At 30.9% G+C, this 16745-nt stretch overlaps 4 protein-coding genes across 5 annotated transcripts; 1 reads left to right on the top strand and 3 right to left on the bottom strand.

Annotated features, from left to right (window-relative positions):
* Positions 1 to 379: 379 nt before the first annotated feature.
* LOC109597185 (inhibitor of nuclear factor kappa-B kinase subunit alpha) lies at positions 380 to 3378 on the bottom strand. The gene is made up of 7 exons (XM_049967649.1): positions 3228 to 3378; positions 2921 to 3169; positions 2273 to 2867; positions 1174 to 2115; positions 953 to 1099; positions 707 to 891; positions 380 to 656 (listed from the first exon to the last, which is right to left on the bottom strand). Exons 2-7 carry the CDS (start codon positions 3027 to 3029, stop codon positions 493 to 495), a joined length of 2142 nt encoding a protein of 713 aa, XP_049823606.1. The 5' UTR covers positions 3030 to 3169; positions 3228 to 3378; the 3' UTR covers positions 380 to 492.
* Positions 3379 to 3529: 151 nt separating this feature from the next.
* On the bottom strand, positions 3530 to 6932 carry LOC109597186 (serine/threonine-protein kinase grp). 2 transcript variants are annotated; one of them, XM_049967860.1, is made up of 7 exons: positions 6784 to 6932; positions 6543 to 6718; positions 6266 to 6489; positions 5998 to 6208; positions 4983 to 5296; positions 3960 to 4354; positions 3530 to 3910 (listed from the first exon to the last, which is right to left on the bottom strand). In XM_049967860.1, exons 2-7 carry the CDS (start codon positions 6614 to 6616, stop codon positions 3737 to 3739), a joined length of 1392 nt encoding a protein of 463 aa, XP_049823817.1. In that variant the 5' UTR covers positions 6617 to 6718; positions 6784 to 6932; the 3' UTR covers positions 3530 to 3736. The 2 variants fall into 2 exon arrangements, with proteins under 2 accessions (XP_049823817.1, XP_019868383.1); XM_020012824.2 differs by having other exon boundaries at positions 6543 to 6932.
* A 620-nt stretch (positions 6933 to 7552) lies between these two features.
* LOC109597181 (replication protein A 32 kDa subunit-like) lies at positions 7553 to 8867 on the top strand. The gene is made up of 4 exons (XM_049967861.1): positions 7553 to 7712; positions 7783 to 7909; positions 8392 to 8603; positions 8757 to 8867. The coding sequence occupies exons 1-4, from the start codon at positions 7699 to 7701 to the stop codon at positions 8839 to 8841; spliced, it is 438 nt and encodes a 145-aa protein (XP_049823818.1). The 5' UTR covers positions 7553 to 7698; the 3' UTR covers positions 8842 to 8867.
* Positions 8868 to 8976: 109 nt separating this feature from the next.
* Positions 8977 to 16376, bottom strand: LOC109597182 (phospholipase A1). The gene is made up of 7 exons (XM_049967619.1): positions 16188 to 16376; positions 13288 to 13396; positions 13079 to 13227; positions 10787 to 11032; positions 9313 to 9504; positions 9092 to 9260; positions 8977 to 9034 (listed from the first exon to the last, which is right to left on the bottom strand). Exons 1-7 carry the CDS (start codon positions 16246 to 16248, stop codon positions 8977 to 8979), a joined length of 984 nt encoding a protein of 327 aa, XP_049823576.1. The 5' UTR covers positions 16249 to 16376.
* Positions 16377 to 16745: the final 369 nt, after the last annotated feature.

Here is a 16745-nt window from a genome sequence, read left to right as displayed (position 1 = left end):
ATAACACCCACAAAATAAAATTTTGGGGGAATCACAGATTTTTAATAGACTTATTGTTAATATGAATTATTTTTATACATTGTTCATCAGCACTTTAAATAATTGGTGACTTATAACTCGATTATTAATACGTCTGGATCCTGTATTAATATACAGAAAAAAAGCGTTTGACCCGTCTGAATTTAGAGAAAGACATGACAGTCTCTTTTGTACATAATGTCTCTTTCAGGATTTAAATGGATCAAACTCTTTTCGTACTATATACCTGTTACATTGTCCATATTAAACATTTTTTTCATTGTTATTCCCTTGTAGGGTTTATGCAAGTATAGCTATGCATTGAGGAAATTGTATCAAATAGTAAATAAAAAACTCAACATAATAAAAAACTATATTTAATCAAACAAAAATACATAGAATCAATTCATACATAAAACACATAATATATAATAAAGCGTATTTCATAAAAAGCGTAAAAATAAACAGTAATTCTCACTCATTATCAGTTTCACAGTCAAATTTTTCCATCAAAAAATTAAAACAAAATATTTGGTTTACCAAAGCATCTAAATTCTCTCTCATTTCATCATTTCTTTTTATTAATACAGTTGAATCCAATTGTGGATTTTGAATTGGACTTGTTGGAGTATTGATCCCTAAAATTAAAATTATTATTAAATTATTTAAAAAATGCGAATATGCTCACTTATAGGAAGAGCACTTTTTTTGTTTTCTATCTCTTTTTTATAATTCTCCATAATAATCTTCATGTAATTTGTGATGTGTAACTCAGTAACACCAAGATCTTTTACTAATTCATCTAATATAGCATCCACATCAAACATTTTCTTGATTAAAATCTCCAATCCTTGTAACACAGTCTGTTGAGTCCTAAGCAAATAAATCATATATGTTATTTTATATTATAAATATACAATGTCAGGACACATACTTAAAATGTTCAGCCAATTCCTTATTAATAAATAGACGGTCTTTCATTCTAATGGCTTGGTTTATCTTTTTTGTGATGTTCTCCTGAATTTCACCAGGGTTATTGTTATTATTATCCTTTCGGACCATTTTTATAAATTCTTGGTGACTAAAAACGTTAAATTAAATATATTTAATTAAACAAATCTATTTAGTATTTATTAATCAAAATATTTTACCAACATTGTATCAATGTCGCAGTTCCTCAGGATGCAATCAATTGAAGGATACTGGTCAGCTAAGTTGACACTAGCCACACGACATTTTTCTAAATTTGTTTTAATCGTTTGGATTTCTGACAAACATTTTTCGGCGTCCTCCAATAGTTTTTTATAATTTTTAAAACAGTCTTTTTGTTCTTCTGTAAGTCTTATATTATTATTGACGTTCAAATTACTATTAATTTTGTCAATTAAATTCGTCACATTTTTGAATTTTGTTTGTACCAAACTGAATTTATTTTGAGCAATCAAAACCAGATTTTTTACATACTTTATAAATAAATTAATAGACTTTTTAATGAATACATTGATTTTACTTTCGGTAGAAAGATAATACACTCCGTGACGATAAACCTGTTTTATTTCTTTGGAATTAAACTTTATGTTGTCTACGAAAAGTTTCCTTATGTAGTAAGGAAAAGTGTATGGAGTTTTATGGAAGTATGAAGACTTTTTAATAACGTAAACGTTATTATTGTCAGTCAGGTAGTCCACCACAAATAAATCATCTGGCAGAGGTTTTACGCTTTTTGAAAATAAGACTACAAAGTCTGTCATATCGACTTTTGTGTCTCTCTCAATCCACCTTTTTATAGTACCAATTAAAGTCGAATGGTCGATTTCATAAGAGTATAACTCCAAGTTGTTCATATAAAAGACATTGATAATTTTCTTTTTTAGAATACAATTCATATATTCAAACAAAGTCCCTTGGGAAAACTTCTCAGATCGTTTTTCGGGATCGAATTGTAAGGCACGTCTCAACCACTTTTCTATTTCGATCTTAAAGCAACTGGATATGTTGTTCAAGTTGAAAATTTCTTTGGAATACTCAATTCTGCCAGAATTATAGGTTTCATAGATACGAATATCTTCTGGGCCTTTCTTTTTTAGGTGATAGAATCTGTAAGGCAAACATTTTTTATCAATTTGTACATGATAGAAATAACTTGATATTATAATTAATGTTAGATCTGTTGATCATCATCTTTTATTATTTATTTTAATCTCCCTTCTGTTTGAATATTTGTGATTTTTTGCTAAAATTATAAAACACATACCTCTCTGGAAGTGACTTTCCTGGAAGAAACGGTAGAATCCCACAAATAATCTCAAAAACCACTATTCCTAATGACCAGTAATCCACACAATAATTGTACTGAAGCCTTTGACATATTTCTGGTGCTAGATATTCTAACGTACCAACAAAACTTACAACTGTATCATTGATATCTTTGGCATAACCGAGGTCAATAAGTTTGTAGATTGCACCACTTTTACGGCTTTTGTCAGTGTGTACAACAATATTCTCCGGCTTTATGTCCCTGTGGGTAACATTCTTGCTGTGTAGATATTGCACAGCACTGCATATATCACACAAAACGTGGCGGACGTCGATTTCAGGCAGTCCACAACAGTTTTCAATATTGCATAGGACATTTCTTAGATTTCCTTTATCACAATACTCCATTGACAGTAAAGGAAGCTTTGTTACATTTACTCTTTCTAAGGCCTCAAAGAGTTCAGGAGATAATTGTTTATATTTTATTACATTTGGGTGTACGAAACTTTTGATATTTTCAATTTCTGCAATCCATCTTTCCCTTTGTCGTTTATTTAGTGCGTTTTTAGTTTGAAATTTGCACGATTTTATGGCTGAAATAATGCATTATCTCCGATGTTTATGGCGATTAACAAAATCAACTTACCCACACTTTCGTTTGTTTTTCCATTCCTCCACAAACTGACCACACCAAAGGCACCACTTCCCAAGTCTGCCACTTTCAACCAGTCTCCCACATTCCTTATTTCGTTCATGTTGGTTTCTAGAATGTTATCGGTGAATTACATTGTTCATTTCATCCGGTGATGGCTTGCTATTTTTATGTTTTACATTTCACACAGATTATACAGTTGCAGATTAACAAATATTAAACAAACAAAGTAGTTCAAATAACCTTAAAAGTTTTTAAAGGTTAGGTTCATTTTGGATAAAATACAAACATTATATAATACTAGACACTTCACGAAGTTTCCCGGGAACTATTTATTGATAGGTTACTAAAAACGTGCTGAATTGCATTTCTTCAACTAATTATGACTCATTCGACAACTTGAAGGTCGCCTTCGAACGTGCACTACATGCAAACATTGTAGGATTCTAAGAAGTAATAAAGATAGATATTTGGTTAAAAATATCTAAAGCAAAACAACTACTTCACAAGTTTAACTGAATGTTGTCTCAAATTAAAATATTTTTTAAACTTCCGACTTGATAAATTATGCACTTTTTCAATTTGCCAAATATAAAAGCAACATTACAAACATAAAAAACTTTATTATCACAAAATATAAACAAAACATGAAACTCTTAACTCATTTTTAACGAATAATACTTATTAACACACTTTTATTGTCTTTTTGTAATAAAACAACTCTCAGTATTCCCTTGTTTTAAGTCCAGGAGGACTAGAGATTTCTTAAAAATAATCATTATGCTTTAACAAATTGTTAAAATTAAACATTTATTTATCTATAATATCCTTGAGCGACTCCTTTAGCTTCATAAACTTTTTCTTGAAGTCAATACCACAGCCTTTTGATAGTCTAAAATCTAATAAAACCTTTCCATCCATTTTGATGAGGTTGACTTTAAAAATCAATGGATTCTTCATCATGTCCACCGTTGATATAACCACCTACAATAAATCGTTAATCTCACCATTACGTAATTAAAGAAAAACTTACAGCTCCAGAAGCGTCAGTATTCCAGTTGTAATGAGATATATCCAAAGTTGAACATAAAACTTCTAAACTCTTCTCATAAGAGGTGTTGACATAAAATCTAGTCATACTTTTGACAAAATCATCAAAGTTATCTCTAGTAATTGGACTCTGGGTAACTCTCATCATCATATCCTCAATATCAGTGGGCTGAGAGAAGTACATGGAATTCTTGTTGTTGGAGGTATTATTAACCTTCACCAGCTGCATAATAGAAAGCGGTTTGTGGACGCAGAGGTTTGGTTGTGAGAGTGCCATTTCTGGAGTGTCTCGATGTTGCTTAGTTTCCGCCTCCATCATCGAGTTCAATCTCCTGGCGAATTTCTCTCCGGAACAATCAATCGTGTCTGAGCCGTTGTCTAAAAATATTGACAATCAACTTTCGTACGTTCTTTTTAAATATGCGTATCTCTTAAAATTAATTATGAATGGGCGCTAAATAGGTCATGAATCAACTAATCTATTAAAGTAATCTTTGGTATTTGTGTATCGTAAAATTAAAATTCCATAGGCGTGTATGAAGGCACAGAATGTTGCTGATATATTGAAAAGCGGTTTTTCGTATACTCTTCGCACACTAAAATTAGAAAAATTACACAAATTAAAAAAATAAAGTAAAACTTAGCAGAGGCACCAAAATGGGATTTACGAGTTCTCTACACTTAAGCCAGTTTTTCTCTATTTGAAGACCAGTTACTTATTTGAATATATAAATATTGCTAATTATTTGTGTAATTTAACATTAGGATTAACATTTTTTCTATAAATTAAAGTAGTTCATATTTATGCAAAATATAAAAAAATCAATTAGTAAATTGGAGAACTTCTGCTGAATTGTAGATGATTCTAATATTTCTGCTTTGGTAATCTAGCTTTATGAAGTATCAAATCAATCATACAGCTAAAATGCCAAAGCAAAAATAACAAAATTCAATGATTTTCCTCCCCTGCAAAACGTCACCACATTATATATTACATAAAACTCACCAGGCACAAATGTGAACTTCATCCAAGGATGCTTAAGAATCTTCTCAATGGTAAGCCTCTTATCAGGTTCTATTGTCAGCATTTGCTTGGCCAGAGACAAGGCAGTGTTGCCCAGCTTTTTCCAAGGTGTGTCATGCAAATACATCTCTTTTTTCCATTTATCAAACTCCTCATTGTCATCTGTTGTGGTGGCCCAGGGGAGTTCGCCAGTCAGCATGGCGACGAGTACTATGCCCGAGCTCCAAATATCGGCGGGCATGGCGCTGTACGGTTTTTTCAATACTTCTGGAGCTAAGTACGGTTTTGTACCACATCTGAAAATAAAAAAAACTTTGTAACATCAAGAAATTTACTCTGTCTGACTATAATAATCAATGACGATCTGTCTTATAATTATACTGATTTTTGCATCTATTCTGTATAAATTAAATACTTTATTTAAGTTATATTTTATTAAAATTGTTTTTAAACCTAACTGTTATATAACTTATGCCATTACATTTATATCTTTTTACCAAATTGAGTATTAATTTAATGATTTTAGATAATAATATAATTTTAACTAATAAAATACATCAGTCATAATTTATAGATTCAAGTGGAAGAATTTTTCATTATGTTTCAATATTTTTATTATTTTTTATAATTTTTTATTACTGATTTCATTAAATTTTGATATTTACTGATTTGAAGTTATATTTTATTAAAATTGTTTTTAAACCTAACTGTTATATAACTTATGCCATTACATTTATATCTTTTTACCAAATTGAGTATTAATTTAATGATTTTAGATAATAATATAATTTTAACTAATAAAATACATCAGTCATAATTTATAGATTCAAGTGGAAGAATTTTTCATTATGTTTCAATATTTTTATTATTTTTTATAATTTTTTATTACTGATTTCATTAAATTTTGATATTTACTGATCTTTTTGAATTTTCAGATTAAAATGAATATTATGTTAATTTAATAATTATTTTTTATTTAGTATTATCTAATACATACTTTTTGTCAAGAAGCCGTTCTTTGCCCTTGAACCTAAACAATGTGGCCATTCCAAAGTCACTGATTTTCAATAGTCCATCGGCACCTATTAGCAAATTTTCTGGCTTAATATCTCGGTGTGCTATGCCTTTCATGTGGAGATAACTCAGGCCATGCAGCAGCTCCTTCATATACATTTGTACTTTATACGAAGGCATGCCAATGTCAGGCTCTGAAATCATGTTAACATATTAACAAAAACATAATAAAGAGTTAACTAAATTAATACCAATCAACTGGAAGAGTTCACCACCAGACGCATATTCCAGAAAAATGTATTCCTTGGTGGGCTCCTGGCGTCTACCAAAGTATTTTATTACGTTTGGATGATCCAAAACTTTATGGATCATGACCTCCCGGTTAATATGCTGGCTGGCATCTTTGTATTTGCAGTGATCAATAATTTTGCATGCAATTTTTTCTCCGGTTTTACGATGGTGGAGAAGTTTAACCCTAAAATTTGGGTGATAAAAACTTTACGGTTATTTATCGATGTCGTTACTTACTCTCCGAAGGCTCCTTCGCCTAAATTTGTGTTGTAACATAACCAATCTTCGACGAAAATAGTTGTTTGTTGCATTGCGATTCTATAACTAAACCGATACGACCTAAACACTTACGATAAATTGCAAAAACAAAAGCAACGTTTTGAACAGTGTAACGCCGACTGTTGAGTTAGTACCTGTTGGAACAAAAGAAAATCGAACGTGACAAATGATAACCGAAAACTGAAATTTGAATTGCTACTTTTCTGTTTGTTGCTCACATTAATGCTTATATGACAATTTTTACGTTTGAATTGAATATTTGTGTGGTGTAATTAACGTTTTGGGCACTTGAATTCATCAAAAAACTGATAATCAGACATGTTGAGAGAAAATGAAGCAATATTGATTTCGCGGGTGGTACCACTGGCGACATCTACGCATGCGATTTTCGACCGTGTTCGAGCATCAAATCACAGAGGACGCCAGCATATTTGTAATATTTTAAATAATATTTAATAAATATTTAATTTAAATAACTCAGTGAGTGGTGTCATTATTATTAATTATTATTGTAAAATTGATAACATTCAATAAATGAGGACATTAAAGCCATAAAAAAGAATTTAAATACGTTTGGGCAACCAATCTAAGGTGGCTGTGAAGTTAATATTAAAAATTTTACAATACATCCAAGGCGGCTGTGAAAATTGAAACGCAATACTAACAATAATATACGTAGAGATCTAAGGTGGCTGTGAAAATTTGGGTTAGCAAAAATCCAAGGCGGCTTTGGATAAGACCACATCGAAATGTTCTCGATAAACGCTTCGAAAATGGACACAGTCCAAGAAGTGACTGAATTTGGAGACAACGTTAAGGTATTCATTAACATTTGCATTGATATTAATTTTAACATTTACTTGCCTTATAGAAATTTGTGCGCAGTCAAAATGTTGTGCCGGTTGTGGTAAAACAAATTTTGAATCAACAGGAACAAACGTTCACCTTATTCGGTGTGATCTGTCAAATCGTATGTATCACCAACAAATAGAAAAAAATATCCTTAAAGAACTTTTTTACAGTTAAAACTTGTTGTACGAGTTTTGGATATTAAAACAGAATCAACTACAGTCACTTACAAAATTGAGGATCACACGGGCGCAATCAGGGCAATATGGTGGTTGGAAGGTGACAACGATTGCCCCGGTTTGCCGGACATTGTTGCAGGAAATTACGTTATTTTGTACGGGTGTTACAGAGTATATGGAATTGAAAAAACACTCACCATTTTGAATGCAAATGTTACGACGGATTCCAACGATATCACGACACATTTGTTGGACGTGATCCGTGTCAAATTTGAAGCTGAGGCCAAAAGTAAAGAAGTAAGATAATAATCTTTCACCGACGAACGTATCGGAATACAAAATTTTATTATTACTACCGAAATGAACGAGTTTTATCACCCCGAAAGTGTCATGCAACTAATATGTACACCGTCTACCATCGACGCATGTTCCAATTCGGGGAATCCCCCAAAGTACAATGTTACTGCACGTAAAATACAGAATTCTTGCCAGTATTTAATTGTTACAATGAAGATTTCCTTGTTGTTAAATTCTTAAATTATTTTTTAAAATAATATATATAAAAAATATAAATTTTCAAATCATTGTCATAAATAGTCTATATCTAAAAATAATATTTATACCAAGCTAAATGTTATTGAGTTAAATATTGCGATAGTTCGGTGAAATCCACAATGATTAATTTCAAATTAATTATTCATTGTTCGAGTTAATTATTAATAATAATTCTTAATCAATGTATAACTTCACAAATTATTCTACGCAAAATTTTATTTCAGGTTCCTCCCTTGGAGAACAACCCTTGTGTACCCTTAGCGCATTCAATGAGTTTGGTGGTTGGAGAATATGATAGGGAATATGAACAACCGATGCTGACCAAAATGCAAACTAATATCTGTAATATTCTAAAGGACTTTGAAGCAACTCCAATTGGAATAAGTTATGAACAATTGTTGAGGCAGTTTCAACCCCACCAACACTATGAAATAAAGTATGACAAGACACACACACAATAAAAAATATTCTACATATTATATTTTTGAAACTTTTTTTGTGATTTTATTTTTTAATAAAAGAAATGAATTTTTTAAATGTATTAAAAATTTTATATCAACATGCAAATATAATTTTTAATATGTTTTAGGAGAGCTCTTCAGTTTCTGATCAACGAGGGTTATGCTTATTCCACAATAGATAATTGTCATTTTAAGTTGACGTGTGTAATGTAATTAATGTTACTTTAGAAACAAAATTTGTACAGAAAATGTTATAGATTTAAAACTTTTCATTCAAGTTAAGAGAAAAACACATAATTTATTTAAAATACTTATTATTGTTACTTAAGACTACAATAAATAAATTATTTAATCAAATGGACAATCTTTTCCTGAAATGGTTTGTACACAATACGTTCCATATATCCTAAAACACAATATCCATTAATTAGTTTCCATTCAACCATTAATTGCTTACGCTTACCCAAATGGAGTGTCTTCACCCATCGGAATAGGTTTTCCTGGCAGCAGACCCCAATTGCTGGTCAGTTTAGGACACTTAGCAGTACACGGTCTGCCTATTATTGACTTTTGAGCCCTAACTGTTTGGGCGAAATAACAGGCACTTTGAAAATGACTGCAACGCGCCACTCCTGAACAAAGTAGTAAAATTAAATTGTGTTTTAACTACGGCGATTAACTTACTCAGTCTGTGACCCTTGCAACCGGGCTGGTTTCGACCTCCGTTCACGCAAAAATCCACGTGACCCACTTGATTGACCTCGCCGAGGAATCCGGCGTTGGTGTGGATGATCTGCACCTGATGAGCGTCGTCCTTTGTCAGTTTGAAGTATTTGGATGCGTAGCGGTCAATCAGGGGCCGGGCCGGATCCAAACCTACATCAAACGCGGAATAAAAAACGTGGTTAGACAATGCCCCCACATCGATCCCCGGCTGAATAATATATGTGGGATCGTCGGGGGTTGTGCTGCAGAACTGTTGGATTTGGAAGGGATTCAAATGACTGTGATCTTGGCAAAATCACGAATTGGTAGAAGTTTTTCTGAAGTGCAACGTTTTAGAATGGCTTTCTTTGGGTTGTGACAATGATTATTCAATTTCCGGTTACAGATGATAAAATTCATGGTTGAAATATGATTTGGAAATCCAAAATTAAGTAATCTCTACCATAAATAACAATTTTTTTGTTGGACGCCCAACTCCTGATAGAGGCTAGACTTCCACAATATATCGTGGCCAAATTTTAGCCCCCACATGTTTTATTTACGACCCCGCGAAAAAAATTACCGTTGGGTCATTGGATATTTTAATAAAACCCGGTAATTCAACACGTCGAAGTGACGGGCCAAGCGGCCGAAATTCAATATAAAGTCCAATAAAACCGTCATCCTTTTCAAGCCGGGCGAACATACATATTTATAAAAGATGTGAGAGGAAGTGCTCGACGCGCCTCGCGATATCCAGAGATCGATTATTTGCTTTCCATACATTTTTCATTGCGCTGGAGTCCCGTCCAACGGGAGAGCCAGACCCGATGACCCTAAAATTGCCCTTCTTTAAACAAGTTTCGTTTAAGAGTGATTTATACTGTCTGACACATCACACGTTACTATTTGACTTTTATTCCTCTCGCTATGGTATATTGTATTTCCGACTGGATAAAATGCAATTTTTTTGCGCTTGGGTGGATTTAATTTTTTAAATGTTTGTCTTGTTTCGTATTCCATTTGCGTTGAAAGTATAAACTGGTCTTAAGACTCGGATGCAAGACTGGAAGGCCGACGTCTACAAAACTAATTTAAAGTTTGGTCCGTTTGATTAATCCGATCGGACTCGATGGTCTGAACTGGTGCGGAAAAAGGGAATCAATTTCAATTATCGATACGCCATTATATGAATTTTAGAAATGTAAGCAATACTGGCTGATCTATTTTAAGTGGATAACTTTTGTATGCAGTGATGAGGTTCATTCAGAATCTCATTGTAAACTTTGCTAAAGAATATGCTAGTTTTTGCAAGTTTAATCAACTCCCCGGGGTTTAGGGAGTAGATGGAGTCTTAGTAAAAGGGTAATTCGTATTGAGAAAATATATTCTCTATTTATAGTGTCAATTTGAGTATTAGGTCCGTACTCGTTTCGTATTCAATCCCACTTACCGACAATCTTGTGCTGCTTGAGGTCCAAGTGGTTGCTGACCATGCCGCATATGTGCGCTCCCAGCGAATGTCCCACACAAGTGGTTTTGCGCGCATCTCCCCCCTGATCCATGATAAAGGCGTACAGCTTTGCGGTACACTGTCCCACTAGCCGTGTGTTGGAAAGGGCCGACAAGTAACATGGGAATATAGTCAATGGCTCCCAATCCACCGTGAAGATGTTGTAGTCTGTCCTGGATAAATACGCTGCAAGAGGATGGAGACTTGATCAAGATTGTTTGCTTTGTTTTGTTCGACTTTGCCTTTGTTTACAGAGGATCGCCGTAATACATCAAGATGGCACTAACAAAGCTTTTCTGTCTCGACCTAATAAGCGAAACATGACTGTAATAACAATAAAAATTTCCATTTGAGGCTTTTGCTTGTAAATTTTATTTCGATGGTGCTGTAAAGTTCTCTGTTGCTTTATCACATTTAAACTTTGAGTTTTGCCTACGCCTCTCTATTACAGCATAATAAACCATCTTCTAAAAAAATACTAGGTTGTGTTGAAAGACTCGTAAAATAATTCTCCTTAAGATAAATAAGGTTTGGAGTGGGTTAAATTAGGCAAATATATTTTTCTATTGAGAATAGTGAGCAGAGTTCATGCAAATCCATAATTCCTCTTTACACTCAATGTAAATTTATATAAATTGGGAATATTTATCTCTGATTCTGTCAGTCAATTGAATCTAAATGAAAAACATATCAGCTAAAATCAAATTCAAATTTTCTACGAGTCTGTTAAAAGTTTTTGAAGTATTTAAATATGTTTTAACAATTAAAAAGCAATTTCGAGTACCAAAATGAATAAATATATTTGGGTTGAGTTAGGTTAGGCTGGGTTACCCCAAGATAGACTAGAGATTATACAGCAAATTGAGAATATTTGACGAGTGATCATTCAAAACCAAACATTCCATTATATTCAACGAAAATTATATAAATTGGGAATATTTATCTCGGATTCTGTCTGTCAATTGATTTTAAATGAAAAACATTTCAGCTAAAATCAAATTCAAATTTTCTAGGAATCTGTTAAAAGAATTTTGAGGTAGTTAAATATGTTTAAACAATTAAAAAGCAATTTCGAGTACCAAAATGAATAAATATGTTTGGGTTGGTTTACGCTGGGTTACCCCAAGATAGACTAGAATAGAGATTATACAACAAATTGAGAATACTTGTCCAGTGATCATTCAACGTAAATACGAATTGTGAATATTTTCTGCGAATAAAGAAGTTGAAGTATTTAAATATGGATGAACAATCAAAAGGCAATTTCAAATACATAAATAAATAAACAGATTTGGGTCGGGTTAGGGTAGGCAAAGTTACTCCAGTATACATTAAAATATAAATTACACAACAAATCCATTGAGCATATTTGAGTAACGTTGATTTAAAATCAAACATTCTATTTTACATTCAATGTAAATTAAATAAATTGAGAAAATTTATCTTGGATACTAGTTGCCTCCACCAAAATTAATAAAAATTAATAAAGAAACTTCCTAAATCAAATGTAGAATAACAGAAACATTTTAAACTGCTCAGAGAAAATCTGGGCACATCAATCTAAGAGCAGTTAGAATTCTTAATACATTACAACAACAAAAAGTCAGACAAGAAGAAAGACTTAATTAATACATTATACCTAGCGTATAATAAGCAAATTAACTATTCAATAGATGCTATAAAATGATAACTAAAGCAAAAAAATTATATTTTGTAATCGTCTCTTTTATTACATCGTCCATTTTTTACTCTGGGATATTTAAGCAAATTAATACTGACACGGTTAATTTACTAAGGTAAGAACTGGTTAGAGATGCAGCCTGAACTTGGCCTTGGATGTATCTAATGGTATCTATCTTTCTGCAACTGTGTCAGGCGTGTAATTTAGAATGCGGTGAAAGTAACAAAAATTGGCAAGTTCCCCCCCGTACACAAATCGTATCATTCGGGCAATAAAACCATTAAATCGTTACCGGAACCTGGACCACTCCGTAATTTCGTGTTTTATTTAAATCGAATCCATAAAATAATTTTCGAACAAGTCACAAAAACATCCGCGTTCGAATCAATTGATGAAATTTATATGCGATTTCGCACTTAAAAATAATTGTTGCAAATTTTACTGCCACAGTTGAAACACAATTTGCGTCCGGAAAACGGAGAGCTTGGATTTATTAAATTCAACAACGTTCTCGTTGTGTGTGTGTGTGTGTGTGTGTGTTTGTTACATACCGTTGCGGATGATTGTCATGGGGGATTTACTTTCCGTGCCGTTGAAACCGTGAATTATTATGACGTTCTTTTTTTCGGGATCGAATCCCGCATATTTCAGTGCGTAGGGGTTCCGGACGTCGATTCTCAGCCGTTTGGTTCCAGTCTCTCTGTAAAACGTTCGAATAATACGTTCAGCCCTGTGATGTTGCTGTTTATTTGGAACTTACGGGGTGTATAGATAAAATCTTATGTCGTTGTCGGGGCAAACGTATGTTTTCTTCAAAACGCACCTCCAATATCTTATATCCATCACATTCCACATGCCACTGTCTGAATCTGTAAGAAAATTTTTCATATAAATATAGGGTGATTCTCCTAACTTATTTTCAGTGGAACACCCGGTATATTTTCGAATTTTTAATTGTACATAATTGCAAATAAAATGACAATACCATGTATTATACTTAATTTCAATAGTTTTTGAGTTATTAATTTATTTTCAAAAATTTTGTCAGATTTATTGTCTAAAAGGTCTATAAAGCCAACAATTTTGATGCTGGAAAGTTCACTTTTTGTAGACACATTAACCATGCACAATTCTATGAGGTGCTATTATTAATACTTATACTATCAGAAGAAAAATGACGTTTTTTAAATTACATCAAAAAAGTTTATAGGGGAATGTTACATCATGACTCTCTACCAAGAGGCCAAACAATTGATGAAACTGTCTACAGCTGTCAAATTGAAAAATTTACACAAAGAAGGGGTTCTTTGGTCAACAGAAAGGGAGTTCAGCTTCTTCATATCAATGCAAGACCATATGTAGCATTAGAGACACAAAGAAAGCTTCAAAATTAGTTTACCTCATCCACCATTAGTTGATCTTTTCTTCAGTTCAAAGAACTCAGAATTATTTTCTTATATCATGAAATTTTGATTATAAAGTGAAGATTTTAAAAAGTTAAAAACGTAGATTACTTTTTCCGGTACTCAATATTTTACCCTGGTTTAAAATTTTATTAGATGCTACAGCTCCAGCATAATTCCTCATCATATAATTAATTACACCAAACACGTAATTATTTTAAAACGTACTATGTAATTTCGAAACCAGCTAATTTTATGATTACCGTAATTAGTTTGCTTTTTCATTGTATAACAAAACAAAAAAGAGTATTTAATTCAACAACAACGCAACATCAAACCAATTGGTTGGATGGATCCAAGTTTTGCACAACTCAATTAATTCCATAAAAATATCAATCAATTACAAAGTGAAGCCGGTGAATTTTTCAATTCCGATATTAAATTGAATCGCAGGATATCAATAATTGAGCGTGTTTTGTTGCAACTAGTTCAAAGAGAGTTCAAAATTATTTGTAATCATTCTTTTTTATGTTCGTGATTGGTTTTCGTGATTTATTCAGATAAACAGTTTCCACCGAGTACAAAATAAAAGGTAATGGAGAAACGGTTAAAACACAGGAAACTATTTGTTGGCAATGTTGTGGAAATATTGATTTTCATTGCGAACTGCTGGTAAATTATGTTGTTACTGTTTCCCCTAAAAAGTCCAACGAAATTGTGACAATAATTTTAGAAACGTACGAAATCAGTGCCATGAAAGGTGGCTTAAATTGTGAATAAGTGCATGAGTGAATTTGGAACAGAAGAAAGCATAATATTTTGCATTCGTTTATCGATTGTGAGAAATGTGTGTACTTTCTAAGGAAACATCAACTTGATTAGAGGAAACAAATTCCATGTTAATAAGACTTATTAATGAAAAAAGTTTATTTCCTAGTACAATATTTTATCAAAAATACGATATTTAATGCAAAAATATTTTAATAATAAAAATATGAAATTGTAAAAATAAGATTACTTTAGGTGATAATTTGGTGTTATTTTATGTCTAAAAATCAATCAATATTTAATTGAATTTAGAAAAAACAGCTTAATTTAAAATCTGTTTTTGTTATTTTATTTCGTTCAAAATATAAGGCTAATATAGATTTTTTAATAAATTAAATTTAAATGAGGTTTTATATTTTATACTGAAGTTATTAATTAATTAGATTTATTTATAATCAAACTAATTTATTTAATTTATTACGACAGAACATTGAAAATCAGATTATGTATTTGTGTTTTTTCTCATAATCTATAAAAGTTGATAATTCTAGATAATTTGTATAAATTTGTTTTACATTTAAAAATATTGTTTTATAAAAACGGAAGAATTTTTTTAAATTTTAATAAATAAATAAATAATCTATATTTTAAGGCAAACAATTAGTGAGAGGTATGTTGTTATGAAGTATTTTATATGAATATAATAATATTTTTTTATTTTAATATTAAATTAATATTAACATTATTAATTCTAATATTATAATTATTTATATAGTTATAATTATTATTATTATTTATATAGTTATTACTCTTAATCTATAAAACTTGATATTTTTAGATTATTAAGTATAAATTTGTATTATGTTAATAATTATAAATAATAAAAACATTTTTTTTAATTATAATAAATAATAAATAATTTATATTTTAATGCAAACATCTTGTTTTGAAATATTTTATATGAATATAATAATATTTTCGAGATTTTATTATTTATTTTTTACTTTTTATAAAAAAAATAATTGACATTATTTATTTTTATTAATTAATCTATTTTTTATAAATTATAATAAAAATAAATAATAATTAGTGAATTAAACAAATTAATAAATTTATACAAAAATTTAAAACACAAAAAATATACATATTAAAAAACCAAAATTAATATTTTTTATTAAAATTAATTATTTTAATTAATTTTCATTTTTATAAATATTATTTATGTTATTTTCAAGGTATAATACTAAAAATATTAAATTACATAAATAAAAACATTAATTTTGTATTAAAAATTAAATAATATTTTTTATTACATCGTAAAAATATTTCAAAATAATTGCATTAAAATATCATAAAGAAAGAATAAAAATGTTTTAGAATTTGTTTGACATACATTATAAAAAATTACTTGAATTAATAAGTTTTGTATATATAATATTTATTAAAAATATATTTTTTGTTAAAAAATAAATAAAATAAATAGAATTACCTGGGATGAGATACACCGTTGCAAAGAAAATAATAAACACAAATTTTCGCACATCCATCATATATAATTACGGTCTAATTGTATATTAAAGTAACACTTTCCCACATATTCCTTTGCACATCACATTCCCAACCGAGATAACACACATTAATGCGCAAACTGCTTATTATCTTCCGTTTTCCAATAAACGGACATCATGCTTTCCATGACTAAAAAACAAACAGACAAATTGGCTTGTAAACGGTTAAGAGCGCAATAGACGAATGAACGTAAACAGATTCTCGATCGTCAACCGTCTGCACTAAAAACCTGTTACTTTGATCCATTAAACTATAATTTCATAGAAGAAGACATAACGGTCGGAGGTATGGAAAAAATTGATCTTTTAGTAGAATCTTTCCGTTGGACTGTCGATGCCGGCTGGACTACTGACATGATTCTTTTAAAAATGTCGATTAGGCCAAGTGGACCTCTTTTGGGGACATCCTGTGGTTATGTAACGCTTTACTGATTGTTGAATTTTTAATCATATGGGTGATTAAAATTAATTTGATGATA

The sequence above is a fragment of the Aethina tumida genome, chromosome 5 (assembly GCF_024364675.1).
Source record: "Aethina tumida isolate Nest 87 chromosome 5, icAetTumi1.1, whole genome shotgun sequence".
Lineage (NCBI taxonomy): Eukaryota > Metazoa > Arthropoda > Insecta > Coleoptera > Nitidulidae > Aethina > Aethina tumida.
This window is presented reverse-complemented; position numbering and strand designations above follow the sequence as displayed.